The sequence below is a fragment of the Neomonachus schauinslandi genome, chromosome 4 (genome assembly GCF_002201575.2).
Source record: "Neomonachus schauinslandi chromosome 4, ASM220157v2, whole genome shotgun sequence".
NCBI classification, from domain to species: Eukaryota; Metazoa; Chordata; class Mammalia; order Carnivora; family Phocidae; genus Neomonachus; species Neomonachus schauinslandi.
This window is the reverse complement of record NC_058406.1, coordinates 158323708-158343096: the sequence shown is the minus strand read 5'-3', so window position 1 is coordinate 158343096 and position 19389 is coordinate 158323708. Positions and strand designations below refer to the sequence as shown.

The 19389-nt window shown below is 34.8% G+C and overlaps 1 protein-coding gene across 1 annotated transcript in view; it reads left to right on the top strand.

The window, feature by feature from the left end:
• EIF3E (eukaryotic translation initiation factor 3 subunit E) overlaps positions 1 to 18290 on the top strand; it is a 49906-nt gene extending 31616 nt beyond the window's left edge. The window contains exons 8-13 of the mRNA XM_021688752.2: positions 1418 to 1544; positions 2378 to 2479; positions 3727 to 3836; positions 16619 to 16721; positions 17009 to 17143; positions 18102 to 18290. Of these exons, the coding sequence (XP_021544427.1) occupies positions 1418 to 1544; positions 2378 to 2479; positions 3727 to 3836; positions 16619 to 16721; positions 17009 to 17143; positions 18102 to 18140 (616 nt within the window). The 3' untranslated portion in view covers positions 18141 to 18290. The remainder of the gene's footprint in view (positions 1 to 1417; positions 1545 to 2377; positions 2480 to 3726; positions 3837 to 16618; positions 16722 to 17008; positions 17144 to 18101) is intronic.
• The last annotated feature ends 1099 nt before the right edge of the window (positions 18291 to 19389 follow it).

Here is a 19389-nt window from a genome sequence, read left to right as displayed (position 1 = left end):
GTAAATAAAATATGTTTAACATCTTATACAATAAACTTAGTTTTTTAAATCATATGGATAAGTTTGAGTTCCAGAAATGCTTACTAAAATTACTTCAAAATCAGTATTGAAAAACAGTCGTCCTTTCTTGTGCTTGTACATGAGATCTCTGGCAAGAGAGTATTGAGACAAAGAAGTACTCTGAATGAAGATTGCAGTTTAAAAATTTCTGCCTGAAAATCAGGCTTAATATTTCAGATAATGCAACTTTTAGCTGATTTATTTAGTTATTTTTTCCCTAGAAATTGGTTTATTCTTGAGTGTTGATTCTTTTTATTCCCTGCCTTGTTTAGAGGGAATTTAAGGAGGGGACTAAATATTATTAATTGTTAGATTACTATCAGATTCTAGTGTCCTCTAGGGAGTTCAAACAACATTTTATGGAGAATCTACAATGTGATGAAATACAAAGATTTATTAATATCATAGTTTAGAAGAATTTGGAAGATAAGGTATCTGAGCTGGATCTTGAAGGATGGGTAGAGTTTAGGCTTTCAGAAGGATGTGTTTGAGAGAGCAGTCCATGTGGAGTGAGCTTTAAGTGAGAAAAACAGGAAGCAGTCAATGATGGTCTGGTGGGAGATGAAGCTGGATGGTACTTTGGGGTTTATATATTCAGCCAAGAGGAATGGACTTTATTGACATATATTTCCAAGATTGTCATAGTGCCTGACACTCAGAGGTACTTCTTGGATAAAAATTAGGGAGCTATTTAAGGAGTTGAGCAGGAGGAATACAGGATAAACGCGAAATGACAGAGGGTGGCCAGCTGCTGATCATCAGAATAGCAGGATTTGTTAAATATTAGCAACGCCCCTGTTGACGTTTGTCTGACATATAATCCTTCCTTTCTAATTCCCAGTGCTACCAATTTAATCAGAGCCTTATAATACTGTAACAGTTTCCTTCTCCCTGTAGTTTTAAGTCTTTCATCCTCTGAATCTTTAAGTGCCTCATTTTCTGATTATGATGACTGATTTGCACATAGAAGGTTTTCACACACTTTTTCCAAAAGGTGAATGACTGAACACCATAGCTTAGCAGTCTTTTGGAACAGACTGACAGCATGTATAGGGGCCTTCCAAAATCCTTTTACTCAACAATAATAATAGGATTATTTACCTCTGAAGTGAATCTTCCAATTCACTTCAAACTGGGCAATATAAGCTGGCATTCTCTGCAGACTCCTGTTTTTTCATTTCTTTGGAGGAGATGGTCCTTATAATAATAATTCTTAAGTGTTTGCAGTCTTACGTTACTGAAGCAGCACAGTGTAATGGGCTGTTCAAGTGTTTCTTTAAATCACATGTGGTTAATTACAGATTTATAGAAACTGGGTAAGTTATTAATATTAAAATTATTTATATTTTTACCTCAGGTATCTTAATGCAATTCAGACAATGTGTCCACATATTCTGCGCTATTTGACTACAGCCGTCATAACAAACAAAGATGTTCGGAAACGCCGACAGGTGCTAAAAGATCTTGTTAAAGTTATTCAACAGGTAAAAACTAAAATCTTTATTGTGTTTTAAAATGTGTCTAAACTAGATCTATCATCTGTTTCTAGAGTAAGACTCTTAATTCTTAAGGTAAAAATGCTTTAAAAATAGGAGAAAGGATACATGCAGTATACATAGAGAAAGAGGAGCCCAGGATACTCAGATGGGCATTTACTCTAATTCCAAGATATACTTATGTTAGATGTGGTATGAATGAATACTGCTCTCTGCTGGGTGGATACTTAATATACATTGTATATTAGTGTTGCCTTTATTGCAAAGAGTGAAGAAGATTTGGAGCCTGGCACTGTTTGTTGGGATATGGCTTACCTGCATAATTCCAGAGAAGTGATCTTTATGTAGGATACAATATTAATAGTCCCCAAGTTGTACAAAAGCTGCAGCCCTACTGATTGATTGTTTTTTTTTAGTGAGCTTCTCAGCAATAACTATGGGTTAGAAAAATAACTTACTTACTTGACCTAAGAGTAAATTAAATATAAAAAGACAAATTCCTCAGTGTATGAATACTCTTATACTTGGGGATGTTCATCACTGTTTATTGACTATGGGAGACTTTTGTCAGTAAAGGAACTTGAAAGCCTTTGGAATGATTCTAGGATGAGAATTTAGAGAACTCAGTCTGGAAGGCATTATAAGCTTAAGGTATGGCCTGGAATCAGGATATGAGCAGTTGCTTCGAAAAGATGACACTAGGTAATTTGCTAGAAATTAATGGTAAGGGAGGAGAAAACAGGAAGATTGGGATATTCTAGGGGCAGTCTACCAAACAGTGTTGAATCTGATCCAACTTGACCTTTGACTTAATTCTACAGGAGTCTTACACATATAAAGACCCAATTACAGAATTTGTTGAATGCTTATATGTTAACTTTGACTTTGATGGGGCTCAGAAAAAGCTGAGGGAATGTGAATCAGTAAGTATGAATTTTTACTTATAAATTAATAACATTCTTTAAGGTTTGGATATTGTGAGAGTTAACTTGTAGTGTTTTATTAAAGTAATTGTATCAGAAACAATCTTAAAATGATTGTTTAGAAATGTGCTAGGGTAAAGACATTTTTAATGTTATTGCCATATGTGTATCCCTTTTGTTAGTAGTTTGTTAAAACATTGGCGACATTATAAATTCACACATATGCCCATAATTCTGTGTCTTATCCTATATGAGTAAATATGTGAAGTACTTCATATGTATGTATAAGATTGTATAGAATTACACATACTAACTGATTCTCAATTTGTTTCATAAATGGACCTATCTTCAGAATTTTTCACACGATTGTACTTCACATTTGCTATAAACCAGTAAAGCTATAAGGGCATGAATTTTTTAACAGTAATGTCTTGTTGATTGGTAGAAACTAAAGTACCTTGGAGCAACTGAAAGAGTTTAGATTTCTGGGGGTTTTTTTCATGTTAGTTTGCAGAGTTTTAAGAAATTAAACTAAAAACTTACCTTTTAAATACATTTACCATATCCATGTTATTAGTTGTCAGTTTCATTTTTGAACCCAAATGTTAACACAAAATATGAAGAGTTTGTTGAAGGACTAAGATTTTTATCATGTAAGTATAACTTCAGAGGTGATTTTCACACATTGGACAAAATATAAAATAGATTCCAATGTGATAATTTGTGTTCATATAGTTATATTTATGTTTTGGTGTATATTTGTTAAATATACACTAATGAAGTTAAAATAATTCTCTTTTAATTATGATACCATCTGTGGAGTAGGAGCCACCCCTTGAATTTTTTTTTCCTTTGCTTATTTCCAAGTCTACTTCACAGAAATACGCATATTTTTAGTCTGTTATAACTATTTTAAAAAGCTAGAAAAGTTACGTTATCTACAAAGCATTTATGTAGGGTAATGGATAGGACAAAGCTACTTTGTCACAAGGTTGCTTAAGTCCTCATTAGAACAAGAAAACATGGCAGTGCTTGCGTTTTTTTCTCGTAGCATTCATTTACTTCTTTAAATTGTCAGAGGCTTGAACATAGTGTTCTAGAAAGTGCTGTGTGTAGAACTTGTTGATATTAAGTAAGAGAATTGTAACTGGAACAACAAGTAAAGCACACAGGAAGTATTTTGGGTTGCATTTTTGAAACTTGCTTGTCAGTGCTATTAATTTTTTTGTTATATTTTACATAAATAGGTACTTGTGAATGACTTCTTCTTGGTGGCTTGTCTTGAGGATTTCATTGAAAATGCTCGTCTCTTCATATTTGAGACTTTTTGTCGCATCCACCAGTGTATCAGCATTAAGTAAGAACACTGATTTGATTTGTATTTTTCTACTTTTAAATTCCTGGAAATTTCTATTGACTGTAAAATTATACTTAATAGGATTCCAGTTAATTGGATTTTTATTTTATTTCCCTTTGCTTTAGAAGAAAAAAAACAATCTGATAGTGATTTATAAAAATCCTAACTTGTTTCTATTTGGGGATGCTACAGACTCAGAAATACCTTCTTTATTTCTGTGTGTGTGGCATAGCATGATTTTTGAAAATGGTAACTTCAGGGCAGTATTATGATTGTCAGTTAACCTTTTAAAAAGTACTCTTATGCCCTATGTAGGGAGAAAAGAGAAATAGCCAGTTTTAGAATGGTTTCAACAGGAGTTCAAATAAGGAAGAAGTTAGCCATTAGTGAATCAGAAATACTGTTGAAAGACCACATTTGGTAATCATTTCAGTTAATTGAGTTTGTTTTATTTAATTATATATTTGAATTCTCATATAGTAAACTGTGACATCCTAAAATGTTGAAACATGGAAAGTATGGGGAATTTCAATTGAAATTTTTCTTTGTTGTGTGAGAAAATTATTGGCAGAAAAATTGTGAAACTTACATAACTTATTAGAAACTAATTTTACATATTAGAATTTGAAAAATAACTAGCGCCCTTTTGGCCACAGATGAGGTCAAACAGTAAATATGCTCCATAAATGTTTAAAAAATTACTTTAATGTTTGCCTCTTTGGAATTGTGTGTAGACCAGAATTTTTCTTTAGTGCCATTTGTTTTTTCTGAGGCATCCGCACTTGTTTGCCTACTTTTACTGGGTTGTTATTGAAGTGGTTTTTCAGAGTTAGAAGTATAGTGTAATCATGGGGCTTTTGCTATGGGAATTTAAAGCCTTGACCAGTTTTTTGTTTTTTTTTTTTGTTTTTTTTTAAGATTTTATTTATTTATCTGAGAGAATGGGAGACAGAGAGCATGAGAGGGGAAGGGTCAGAGGGAGAAGCAGAGCCCCCGCTGAGCAGGGAGCCCTATGTGGGACTCGATCCCGGGACTCCAGAATCATGACCTGAGCCGAAGGCAGTTGCTTAACCAACTGAGCCACCCAGGCGCCCAAGCCTTGACCAGTTTTATTAGTACTTTATTACAGCTAGCAAACATATAATTAAAAAAATCTGATTCTCTTATAGAATACATGCAGATTCCTAATGTGTCATTGGTTGTGAAATAAAGAGATGAATTATATGTGGGATGCTAGTGGACAATAGATAACTGAATTCTTGCACTGCCTTTTTTTTTTTTTTTTTTTAAAGATTTATAATTCAGCTTTGTGAAAAACGGATGCTAATATTTTGGTTTTTCCTTGTGGACTTTCCCCCATTTCTCATTATGATATGGTCACTTGGGTGTTTTGTCTAGACCTTATTAATTAACCCTGTTATGACCCTTTTGAAAGCAAATTCTCCTTTTTATATCTTTAGTACTTAGTATACTGACTCTGTACAGTATAGGTGTTCAATAAATATTTGCTAAATGAATAAATTTCTTTTCTTTGTATTAGTGAATTTGTATTTTCATCCGTGATAATGCTTTTTCACTTTGGTGTTTGCTTCAGAGGTACTATGAGTAAGAAGGTTTTGTTCCACTTCTGACTTGTTCATTCATTATTTTATGTTTATGAGATTCAGTTTACCATGTTTAACAGTAAAATAAACTATTTGTCCTGTGTACTCAAGAAAGAAGTATAGCTCAAAGGAGGTAATAGAGTGGATAATGCTTCCAGAAGCTTTTATGTGACTTTATCATTATCTAAGAATTTTTTAAAGCTGATATCAGTATAGTTTTTATGTTTTTCTTTGATTGCTGTAGTTCTTTGATACCTGTAGTTTTTTGAAAGTTTTGGACAAAGTCTAAAGCATTTTCAGACTAACTAAAGTCCAGAAATCTTTTCTCTTTTCCAGTGATAGTGTTTCCCTTTTGTTTTAATTGTTTAAATGTTTTTGGCTACCTGTGGAATGTGTTCTAACTAAGGAGATTTTGAATACGTACATTAATGCATTTTCTTCAAATATTAAGAAAGATTTTTAGAGTTGGAAGAAATCTTTGAGAGTTTCTGATCCAACAGTGAACAGTTACTGAATCATCAACAATAGGACTTTTTTCTGCAGTGGTGGAGATGTTTTCATATCTGCATCGTTCAGTGTAGTGGCCAATAGTCATTTGTGGCTTTTGAGCACTTTAAATGTGGCTCAGGTTTCAAATTCTAGAACCATGGTTTTTAAATCGTGTGTGTATGTTAATAACTTATTTTCAGATGTGGCATTATATATATATATATGTTTGTGTGTCTGTGTAAGTCAAATCAGAGCCCCTTCATGCTGTTTAGCTTATCTCTCTTCGGCTTTCCTCCTGACAGCTGAAACACTTCTGTGGAACCCTAAAACTTCTGGAAACACCGTTTTCAAAAAAAAAAAAAAAAAGATCCAGTACAGCTCCTTTGTTTTCTAGTGGTTTTGTAGCTCCTTATTTATAGCTGGGAAACTTAAAGACTCAGAGACATTAAGCTGCTTAGGTCTTATTTAATGACAGAGCCTGGACTGATAGGTTTCTGACATTCATTGTATTGTACCTCACTATAAATTCTCTCATTTTCATTGTGCACAGTTGATATTTTTAGAAATATCAGATTTAGACTAATTTGTCATTAGTCTTTTCACTAAAAGCCAGAGGGTAAAGATGGAAACCATAAGTCATTGTTTAACTTTGTGTCTCAGAATCATTGTAGAGTTTTGTTTGTTTTGTTTTACAAATACAGATTCCCTGAAGCCACCTCAGACTTTTCGGGTCAGATTTTCTGAGTATGCTCTGCTATGATGTGTAACAGAGCTACTATACTATACCTTCAGAGTGGTTATTCCAAAGCACATCCAGGATTAAGAACCTGCATCAGGTTGCCAATTTTTAGGCACACATTTACAGCCTGTTAAAGTAATGGAAAGAAAAATCAGTGATTTAATATTTTTAGTATATAAAGAATTAAGAAGATGGGGCAAAGCAGAATATATAGCTTCAGGTGAAAAAAGAAATACTCATCTTAGAGCAACAACGAGATCTCTGTAAGGTTCATTGGCAGGGGGGAGGTTGTATCCAGTAGGACTTAGTCCAGGGTTTAGGATTTTGTTGTTGTTGTTTTCTTTGTTTTTTTGTTGTTTTGTTTTGTTTTGAGAGAGAGCACGCTTCCAAGTGGAGGGGGTGGGTGGAGAGAGAGAAACAATCTTAAGCAGACTGTGTGCTGAGCACGGAGTGCTCCAACATGGGACTCGATATCATGACCTGAGCTGAAACCAAGAGTTGGATGACCAACCTATGCCAACCAGGTGCCCCAGTTTTTCATTTTTTAAAGCTGTTTTAATGGGTTAGGAATATGGCTTAAAATAATGTTAGGTATTTAAGTTGGGTTTTTATAAATACAGAAAACATCTTCATTCAGACTCCAAGGATTTGAAATCTGTGATAATGACCAATCAAGTTTAATGTTTACCTTTAAACAATACATAGAAAAAAATCATTGTTCTATAAACCAGGTTTTTAAGCTAGCTGTACAGAACTTAAAACAACAGCAACTTAAAAACAATAGATTTTCTGGCCTCACTGCAGATCTTCTGAATCAGAATCTCTGGAATCAAGGCTTGAGAATCTGAGATTAAAGCTTCCCAGGTATAGTCAGCCTTGGGTAGAAACATTGCTCTAAATTAACGATTTGTAGTCCTCACAGCACATTAGCATCAAGTGGGAAGCTTTTAAAAAGAAATAAAAATAAGGGATGACTGAGGGGTGCCTGAATGGCTCAGTCAGTTAAGCGTCAGACTCTTGGTCTCAGCCCAGGTCATGATCTTGTGGTCGTGGGTTTGAGCCCTGTGTCAGGCTCTGTGCTGAGTGCAGTCTGCTTCAGATTTTCTCTCCCTCCCCGAGTGCTACGGTGCCCTTTGCAAATAAATAAAATCTTAAAAATACATACATATATACATACATACATACATACATTCTGACTGAGCCCAACCCCTAAAAATCTGAAACATTCCCTGGGAGGAGATCTTGGCATCTATATTTTTTTTAGAGTTCCTCTAATTCTGATATAAAGCCGCTTTTCTTAATTACATCTTTTATTTTGAGGTGGTTACAGATTCACACGCAGTTGTAAGAAATAATAAATAGATCCCCTTTGTTCTTCAGCAGTTTCCCATTTACACAGTTCACATTTTCAATATAACATCTTGGAATAACATCTTGCAAACTGTAGTAAAATAGCACAACCAACATGTTGACATTGATACATTCTCATCTGTTAACCATTTCTATAATTTTGTCATTTTAAGAATATGCAGAGGGCGCCTGGGTGGCTCAGTCATTAAGCGTCTGCCTTCAGCTCAGGTCATGATCCCAGGGTCCTGGGATCGAGTCCCACATCGGGCTCCCTGCTCAGCGGGAAGCCTGCTTCTCCCTCTCCCACTCCCCCTGCTTATTCCCTCTCTCGCTGTCTCTCCCTCTGTTGAAAAATAAATAAAATCTTTAAAAAAAAAAAAAAGAATATGCAGAAACTTTTTTAGAAGGTAATGTTCAACTTTCCAGAGAGGATAAATACACTATGTATCATGATTATGATGTAATTAGTAATAGCAGTATAACTAGTACAGGTGTTCAAAGAAGGAAATACTACGAATGTGAATGAGTGGCTCTTCTGACCAAGCGCTGGCTAGAAGGTAGGAAGCACACCCTCAGAGCTTTAAGTCCAGAGGAAGAAACATACTAAATAAAGACAAAATTACAAATTATGATAGGTATTTTGAAGAAAAATATAGAGTAATTAGAATGACATGGACATAATTTGTGTGTTGGAAAATCAGAGAAGTAATTTAGATTGAAGCTTCAGTGAACCCTGATAACTCACTAAATGGAATATTTTTAAGCTGCAAAGTAGACTCTTTTCCACTGTATACTAATTATGACAAATTATTCCATTCACTAGTTTGCGCTGATCTATCTTTGCCTCTAATTTAAAATTACTTGATATTCTATTTTGGGGGGGGTAAAGGGGGGAAGGATTTGTCTCTGTCCTTTCTGTCCAACAGTGGACACATTTTAAATGCTGAAGAGAATAGTACGTATTATAAAACCAATTGTTGTTTATTAAACCAACTCTTTCCGTTTGTGATTTGGAACATTCTCAGTTGATAGGTTTCTTGACTAATGGCTGTAAGCACTTACGATAGTCCTATCTTTATAAAACTGCATATTAAGAATGTTTTTATCAGTTTATATACAGCCTTATAGATTTGTAGGATAAGTTACCAATCTGTGTACCATAAAGTATGCGACATCTGTCAAAAAAGATTACTATGGTGGGATTTAATTTAGTTATCACTGAATAGTTAATCAGATATGGTGTGTGTCTGAAATTTAAAAGCTGTTCTAGAATAATTCTTGGACCAGTTTTCAGTTGTAGATAAAACAAAGTATGGAAGTAATATTTTGAATGTGTGTGATAAACATGTTGGAGCATACATTTATATAATTTTCCTTTAGTTAGTTTGGCTTTTCACAAAAGAAGGTATTTGCCAACTACTCTTGCATTTCTTTAAGTTATGAAGTCATTCTACTTTGCTTATTTTATTAAGTAACATTTTAGATCTTAATATTTTTCTTAAAGTTCTTATTACTACAAAGCAATTTATGTTCATAATTATACTTCCTGATATTAAAGAGAAATATAGAAAGGTGCATTTCCAGATGGAGATAAGATAGTTTCAAAAGCCGTTTTGTATTTCTGTGCTAACTATAAAGTAATATGTGGCACACCTCAGACATGTTGCGGGTTTGGTTCCAGGCAACTGCAATAAAGTGAATATCACAATAAAATTAGTCAAACAAATTTTTTGGTTTCCTAGTGCATATAAAAGTTGTGTTTATACTGTAGTCTTTTAAGTGTGCAATATAGCATTATGTCTAAAAAAACCCAGTGTACATACCTTAATTAAAAAATACTTCATTACTAAAAAATGCTAACCATTATCTGAGCTTTCAGTGAGTCATAATCTTTTTGCTGGTGGGAGGGTCTTGCTTCGATTTTAATGGCTATTGACTGATAGGGTGGGGGCTGCTGAAGATTGGGGTTGCTGTGACAGTTTCTTAGGACAGCAGTGAAGTTTTCCACATCCATTGGCTCCTCCTTTCACAAATGATTTCTCTGTAGCATATGATGCTGTTTATTTTTTTTTATTTTACACAGTAGAACTTCTTTAAAAATTGGGAGTCCATTCTCTCACACCGGCTACTACTTTATCAACTAAGTTTATGGAATATTCTAAATCCTTTGTTGTCATTTCCAGTAATCTTTACCAAGAGTAGATTCCATCTCAAGAAACCACTTTCTTTGCTTATCCATAAGAAGTAACTCCTCATTTGTTAAAGTTTTATCACGAGATTGCAGCTATTCAGTCCCATCTTCAGGCTCCACTTCTCATTCTAGTCTCTTCCTGTTTCCACCACATCTGCAGTTACTTCCTCCACTGAAGTCTTGAACCTTTTAAAGTCATCTATAAGGCTTGGAATTAACTTCTTCCAAACTCCTGTTAATATTGCTCTTTTGACCTCTTCCCATAAATCACAAATGTTCTTTTTTTTAAGTTTCATTTTATTTGAGAGAGAGAGCGCAAGAGGGAGTAGGGTCAGAGGGAGAAGCAGACTCCCCACTGAGCTGGGAGCCGGACGCGGAACACGATCCCAGGACTCCGGGATCATGACCCAAGCCAAAGGCAGTCGCTTAACCAGTTGAGCCATCCAGGCGCCCCTAGAATCACAAGTGTTCTTAATGGCATCTTAGTGGAGAATCCTTCCTCGAAGATTTTCAATTTACTTTGCCCAGATCCATCAGAAGAATCACTATCTATGGCAGCAATAGCCCTAGGAAATATATTTCTTAAGTAATAAGACTTGAAATTACTCCTTGATCCATGGACTGCAGAATGGATGATGTTTTAGCAGGGACAAAACCAACATTAATCTCATTGTATATCTCCATCAGAGCTCTTGGGTGACCAGGTGTATTGTCAACGAGCAGTAATATTTTGAAAGGAATCTTTTTTTTTCCTTAGCAGATCTCAACTTAAAATATTCAGTAAACTATTTGGTAAACAGATGTGCTATCATACAGGCTTTGTTGTTCCATTTATAGAGCACAAGCAGAGGAGATTTGGCATAATTCTTAACGGCTCTAGGGTGGTGCCTGGGTGGCTCAGTCATTAAGCATCTGTCTTTGGCTCAGGTCATGATCCCAGGACCTCCCGGGATCAAGGCCCCGCATCGGGCTCCCTGCCCGCCGGGAAGCCTCCTTCTCCCTCTTCCACTCCCCCTGCTTGTGTTCCCTCTCTCGCTGTCTATGTCTCTGACAAAAAATAAATAAAATCTTAAAAAAAAAAAAAATTAAGGGCCCTAGGATTTTTGGAATGGTAAATGAACATTGGTTTCAACTTAAAGTCACCAGCTGCATTAGCCCCTAATAAGAGAGTAAGTCTGTCCTTTGAGGCTTTGAATCCAGGGATTGACTTCTTTCTAGCTATGAAAGTCTAGGTGGCATCTTCTTCCAATATAAGGCTATTTGCTCTGCCTTGAAAATCTGTTGTTTGGTGTAATCACCTTCATTAATTATCTTAGCTAGATCTTCTGAATAACTCATTGCAGCTTCTACATTAGCAGCTTCATCTTGGGTACTTTTATGTTATAGAAATAACTTCCTTCCTTAAACTTCATTAACCTCTACTAGCTTCAGACTTTTCTTCTGTAGCTTTCTTACCTCTCTGAGCCTTCATAGAATTGACAAGAGTTAGGACCTTGCTTTGGATTAGGTTTTGGCTTTAGGGAATGTTGTGCCTATTTTGATCTTTTTTCCAGACCACTGAAAATTTCTCCTTATCAGCAGTAAGGCAATGTTGGCTTCTTATCATTCATGTATTCACTTGAAAAATGATCTTTTCCCCCATTAATTTGAAATGTTACCCATATCACATTTTATTTCTTTTTAAGATTTTATTTATTTGTCAGAGAGCACAAGCAGGAGGAGTGGCAGACAGAAGGAGAAGCAGGCTCTCTGCTGAGCAGGGAGCCCGATGCAGGACTCCATCCCAGGACCCTGGGATCATGACCTGAGCCAACTGTAGACGCTTAACCCACTGAGCCACCCAGGTGTCCCTATTTCTTATCTTTTTGATAATAGCCATTCTAGTATTTGTGAGATGATATCTCACTGTAGTTTTGATTTGCATTTCCCTAATGATTAGTGATGTTGAGCATCTTTTCATGTACCTGTTAGCTGTCCATATGTCTTCTTTAGAAAAATGTCTATTCCGATCCTTTGCCCATTTTTTAGTTGAATTATTTAGGTTTTTTTTGCTATTCAGTTGTAAGAGTTCCTTATATATTTTGGGTATTAACCTCTTAGCTCTAATCATTTGCAGTATCTTCTCCCATTTGGTGATAGCTTGCCCTTTCATTTTGTGGGATGGGTTCTTTTGCTATGCAGACTTTTTAGTTTGATATAGTCCCACTTGTTTATTTTTGCCTTTGTCATCTTTACTTTTGGTGTCAGATCCAAAAAATCATTGCCAAAATTGATGTCAGGGAGCTTACCACCTGTGTGTTCTTATAGGTGTTTATGGTTTCAAGTCTTATGTTCAAGTCTTTAATCAGTCTTTAATCCATTTTGAGTTAATTTATGGTATAAGATATTGGTCCAATTTCAGTCATTTGCATGTGGCTGTCCAGTTTCGCCAACACCATTTATTAAAGAATATATAATCAGAGAATATACAATTCCCCATTGTATATTCTTGGCTCCTTTGTTGTAAATTAATTCAACATATATGCGTGGGTTTATTTCTGGGCTTTCTGTTGTGTTCCATTTGTCTATTTTTATCAATACTATACTGTTTTGATTAGTATAGCTTTGTAATATAATTTAAAATCAGGATGTGTGATACCTTCACCTTTGTTCTTCTTGCTCAAGATTGCTTTGGTTGTTTAGGGTCTTTTGTGGTTCCATATATATTTCTTATTTAACATACTCAATATGTTGTTGCATCACTTGAGAAAGGAGTGCTCGTCAACTTAAAGATATGTATAAGGGATATTTACACAAAATAGTTAAATGTCTGCTTTAAGCTGCCTGTAGACAAGGTTGAGATTTTCTATACAGTCTGAATAATCAGGAAATTATTTTTGTGCTTAAGATCTTGATCAGATTAGATATTTTTCTCAGAAATTCAGCATTTTGATACATTTTGTCTTTTAGTTTATTGATCAACTGAATTATTTTAAATAAGACAAGCATTGTATAGGATAGCTTAAGCCAACTTTTTGTTTTTTTTAAGCTTTAATAGGATTTATATTTTTATTTTTAAATCTTTACTGTTTTTGCATAAAATCAGTAGACTGTAAGAGAAATATCATTTCTATCATTTAATTTCTTTTCTGTATATTTTCCTGTTATTTTAAAGAAACTGGACTGTCGCCACATTCTTTAATTCACTCTCAGAATGAATGGTAGCCTAGATAACCTGAGATGCCATCAGTAATTTACTAATACTTCTTGGACCTTATTTCCGGTTTTGCTTTGACCTGATGTAATACATAAAGAATCAACAAGTACAATGCGAAGCAGTAAATCCCCCAAGTAGGATTATGGGTCAGAGCTTGCAAATATTTATGGGTCTTGATGCATGTTGCCGTATTGCCCCAGCCACGTAGGAAAATGAGACAGAATATGGATGTAAAGAAAGAAAGGATGAAGAATTCTACGTGGAGTTATTATGCAGAATAGACTTTTCTCTCTTTTATGCTAAAATCTGACCTTAAATATTTCCTTAAATAATATGTCCCCAAGCCTCCAGACTACAACTAGTAAACTCTTTTGCATCTCACATAGCTTCTTCTTCTTTTTCATCTTTATACTTAGAATAGTTTATATATTTTGGGGATGAAGTGATTGTCCTCTACTCCCCACCCCCCAGCTTAAACTTTATAAAAGTGGGGAATAGACTGTATTTTGTCATTAGCATCTAACAGTTCATATTTTGTTGAATGAATGGCAAGGAAGGAAGATAATTGGTTTGGTTTGGCTGGCATGTGGTACTCATGGGGGAGAATAATGAGAGTTTGGAAAGTGAGGTTGTAGCTAAATTGTAGAGAACTATGAATGAGAAATTTAGAAGTTTGGATTTTATTGTTTTGTTAGAAGGGCTTTGTTAAAGTTTTGAAAGGAATTTGGGCATAAACTGGTTAGTTGGCAATTATGTAAAATAGATTAAGGAGAGACTAGAGAGGTAGATTAGTTAAAAAAACTGGGAAATAGTAATGGAGCCTGGACTAGGGGAGTTGACCAATTAAGAAATCATACAGTAAATATTTATTAATTGCCTCCTGTAAGCTGGGCATTGTGCTAATTGCTGGATAGATAGCAGTGAACAAAGAAGCCATGGTGAATGCTCTTTGGTTATATATACAATGTATTATGAAAGCAAATATTCAACAGAAAAAACTACAGCTATTATGACTGCTCCAAAGAAAATAGAGGGGCTATGAAAGTATCAGACAGATATGTTACAGTTTGCAGAGGTATCTTGGAAGGCTTATGAGGGTACTGATTTAGCTGAGACTCATGTAACAGCTAGCTAAATGAAGAAGAAGGTGGATGAGCCTTTTAAGCAGAAGACACAGTATATGCAAAGGCCCTGAAGTGATTAAAAACCTGGCATGTTTAATGAACAGAGAGGTTTAGTAGGGCTGGTAGAGAGGAGTCTTCCATGTAAGAGTAGAATGGTTAGATAAGAGGCAGTGGTTAAAGAGAATTCTACGTCTTTTCAGTTGTATATGGCAGCAAGAAGAGGAATCCAACAGATAACCTAGGCTTCAAGACTGAATGTTTCATTAAAATTTTAAACAGCCCTCATAAGTAGGTTTTATATTATAATTAAAAAACATGTTTATAATACCAACTCCATATAATTTGTAGCTTACTGGGAATAATTTTTCTGCTCTTTAAAACAAAATATAAGTGATCTTAAACATGGAGTTTTAATATATTTAGTACAGTTTCTTCTGTGCTTTTCAGAGTAAAATGCTTTTGGCCTCACTTTAAAGAGTTGTGTTTTGGGGGATGCAGGAGACACACAAAAGATAAATTGCTATAGGATGTGATAAAATAATGAGTATATTTTGGAAAATCTGTTATTTACTTTTAGAGTTGAGCTTTAGGTAAGAGTATCAGATACTTGCTAACTATAGCAGTGCAGAGACAATGAAATTTACACATTTCTAAACTAAGTCAGGCACCAGCAGGAAACACCAGCTGTGGGAATTTTTACCAGTCAAAAAAAAAATGCCTTCTTGTTTAAGTAAATTGACACAATTCCCTATTTTTAGTAGCTTAAATAAAAGGAGGGTTAGTAGAGAACAGTGATAAAGAGAATAAAATGAAATCCATGAAACTGAAATAATAGTCATGGATTAATTGTTCTTTATTTTAGCTGAGAAAGTGTGCTTAGAACAAAATAGATTGCAAAAACACAGAGAACAAAATTGTGACACATAAATCCAGGGAGTTTTATGGTTGAGTTGGTTCATATTCATCATCAAGATGTTTTTAACTCCAGGCATGTTTTAAGGATAAATTTTAAATGGTTATGTTTTTGTAGATTTAGTTTGTAACTATTTTATTGATGACCTAACTTAATTTTTACATTTTGAATGAAATTCTATTAACTCTTTTTCAGTAAATATATAAAATAGGAATAGCACAGATACTATTCTCATAAGGAATTACATAATTATGTGATTGCCAGTGTCTTGACTATATTTTGAAACCAGGAAGGCTATCAGATCAGGAATTTTAGTTCATAATATTCTAAGGAAAGATTCTATTACTGGTATTCTAATTCTCTTCATCAAACGAGTGATAACATTAGAGGGCCTGGCAAGTGTATAATGTCTTCAATGAAGAGAGGTGAAAAGAGAACAGTTAATGTTTAAACACCCATATATGCATACATGTATACTGTGTACTCTTAAATATTATACATGCATACTCTTCCATCAGCTGGGTGATGTATTTACCTACTACCAAGGGGTGCTTTTGTTAGTTCCGATTAATTAAGCCCTGTAATGCCTCTTTTTCAACCCAGTCATCTCCCTTGCTCCTTTCCCTCTCCCCCTCTCTCTCATCCTGTATATATGTGTGTCTTTCTCTTTCCTCTGAAATCCAGTGGCCACTTAGGTTATATAATATGCAATTCCCAGAGTGCCCTCAGAGTCTACAACACAAACATGCACACTAACGCTAAGGTTTGGTTATTTCATTATATTATACTTATCACTGATGTTCCTTGTAGTAGATTTAATTTGTGTAATCATTATGCATCATAAAACCTTTTTCTCCCTTAGATTGTTATTAATTGAGCACCTCCTAAGTGTAAGGTACTATTCTAGAGGCCAGAGTTTCTATAAATGTGAAATGTGGTCCCCTCTCCTCTGTTACTGGTTGGTGAAATGGAATAGGTCATGCACAGTACAAGATAATAGCACAAATATGAACAGTGCAGTTACTGAGTCATAGTATTTAAAAGAAGGTATTTTTTATCCATAAATACCATATCCATAAATATCTGAAAGTCTCTGTGCAGAGTGTGGTTCAAAGATTGTGTGTATGAAACTAAGTGTTTAGACTCCATTAACATTGTTTTTACTTTTTTCATTAGCATGTTGGCAGACAAACTGAACATGACTCCAGAAGAAGCTGAAAGGTGGATTGTAAATTTGATTAGAAATGCAAGGCTGGATGCCAAGATTGATTCCAAATTAGTGAGTATTAAATTAGTTATGCTATATCTGTAAATTGCTGACTACTTTAATACTTTTTTGAGAACTTTTCACTAGGACATTTTATTCTGTTCTGTTAAGAATTTTTGCTTTGCGTTAAAGCTACAGCAGTCACCTTTTGTTGTTGTTGCTGGATGAATATTGTCATCTCTGTACAGTGCATGACAATGTGTGCAGCAGTCATGTAGTGTTGTGATGTCATGCTCATGACCTACCTGGGAAACCCAGTTGTAATACTACAGGATCAATTTCCCTTGGTCTCATTTTAGGGTCATGTGGTTATGGGTAACAATGCAGTTTCACCCTATCAGCAAGTGATTGAAAAGACCAAAAGCCTTTCGTTTAGAAGCCAGATGTTGGCCATGAATATTGAGAAGAAACTTAATCAGAATAGTAGGTCAGAGGTAAGAACCACACATTTTCTGTTTTGTCTGGAATTTAGCAATAATGTAACATAATTATTACTGGACTTCATTTGAGAACATTCTGATATATTGGTTATATCTGATTTTGTATTTCTAACTGGGGGTGCGAACATTTTTTTAAAGATACATTACTAAACTGACAAGAATTTTTCTTAGATATATGTGTTAGCTAAGGAAACTGAAAAAATTGTGTTCTTTTTAAATCTGAAGAAATACTTCTATAAAAATGTTGGTCTTATTATCTATTAGTGTTGATCTTTAAAAACTTGATTTTATCTGATACTCATATTTAACTGTGTCAAAAAAATATATCCCCCCCCCCTTTTGGTAGAGATTGTGCATATTAGATATTAAAGGAACTTGAATGGCCTTGTAATTTTGGAATCCCAAATGAGCTTTAATGCTTTTTAGCCATTATGATTATGTGTAACTGGAGGATAGGAAGTTTTTATTTTTAGGAAGCACAGCTGCTTCCTGAAATAGATGGACATTCAGAGACCTCATGTGATTGAAGTTTTAGCAAAAGGTTTGTGTCCTTTGAATAGTTCTTCAATTTTAAAAGAGAGGAAGAATTGGGAAATTATGCTTATGCCTTTTCCAACCAACTCAGAATAACTCAACCTAAAACAACTTTTATATAATGTTCTTTTCTGTATGCTTGGGGATCAATTTGTAGTGACTTTTGTTACAGTATTGGTGGTACTGTCATTGTTACACTTTATAATTGGTCAAAAACTGGTTTAGATGGTATTTTGATGTGTGTTTTTTTGTTCTAAGTGGCACAAGTGACATTTAGAAATATGGAGGTTGTTAAAATCTTCGAGAGTGGTTTGGGCTGGAGGACTAAAAGGAAATGCTAGTATCACTTTTTTTCTAAGTTAACTTTTTCAGAAAGTACTTTCTTCTCACCTTGTCCATCTCTCTTTGTATGTTTTAGGCTCCTAACTGGGCAACTCAGGACTCTGGCTTCTACTGAAGAACTGTATAAAGACAAGATGAAAAAACTATAAAATAAAGATGAAATAATAAAACCATTATATAAAGGGTGACGTACATCTTAGGAACAATTAACATATTGAGTATAAATTTGGGGGAATTTGAATAAAATTGGCTGTGTTTCATTTTATCTTGTTGTGAATTTCCTTGTATATCCAAGTGTGTGTTTTTTTTAACTTTTCATTTTGGAATAGTAGATTCACAGGAAGTTGCAAAAATAGTAGAGAGAGGTGTCATGAACTAGTTTACCCTAGTTTTTCATCTGTGTTACTATAATACATTCTCACCACCAGGATATAGACATAGGGACAATGTGTGCAAATACCTCTGTGCCATTTTATCACTTGTGTAGATTTGTGTAGCCTTCAGTACAGTCAAGATAAGGAACTATCTTCTTTTCTTCTTTATGCTGCATGAAGGTCATGTGCTCATATCCTGTCACTCTGTGAACATCACTGCTACCTGAACAATAGACATTTTATGGGGGAAATGATTTTTTCTGTTACTATACTTCTGCACCAGTAGGTTGGTTCAGTAGTAAGTATGTGAGACCTTTTGTTCAGGAAAAAAAAAAAGATAACTATCATCATCATGACCTTCTCCTTGTGCTCCTTCCCCTGTGGTCATACCTACCTCCACCAGCTTTAAACCCTGGCAACCACTAATCTGTCCTCCATCTCTGTAATTTGTCATCAGTAGAGTATTCTAGAAATGGAATTCTACAACATGACTTTTTGAGTTTAACTTTTTCTACTCATTATAAAGCCCTTGAGATCTGTCCAAGTTCTTATATATATCAGTAGTTTTTTCCCATTTATTGCTAAGTCTTATTCCTTGGTATTGATGCACCACATTGTTTAACCATGTACCTTTAAGGATATTATGGTTGTTTCCAGTTTGGGGCTATTACAAATAAAGCTGTTGTTTCTTAACTTTTTAAAGTGGCTCCTTGTCACTCACTGGGCAGGTACAGAGACTAAAAAGGAGTATAAGCTGAATTTTATAAATGACTTCTTGAATATTGCACACACGCATGCACACACGCACACGGTTTACTGGATACCCAAGATCTTTAAATATATAAAGCTCTGGTTGGGTCTCCTTTACACAGAAGTGGTTTGATTGTCGCTTTGGTTGTTGAACTAAAACCTAGTCAGACAACAGACATTTCTGTTTCTGCACTCAAAGACTGGTGCAAGGATAGGAGATACATGCATATTGGGTTTTTA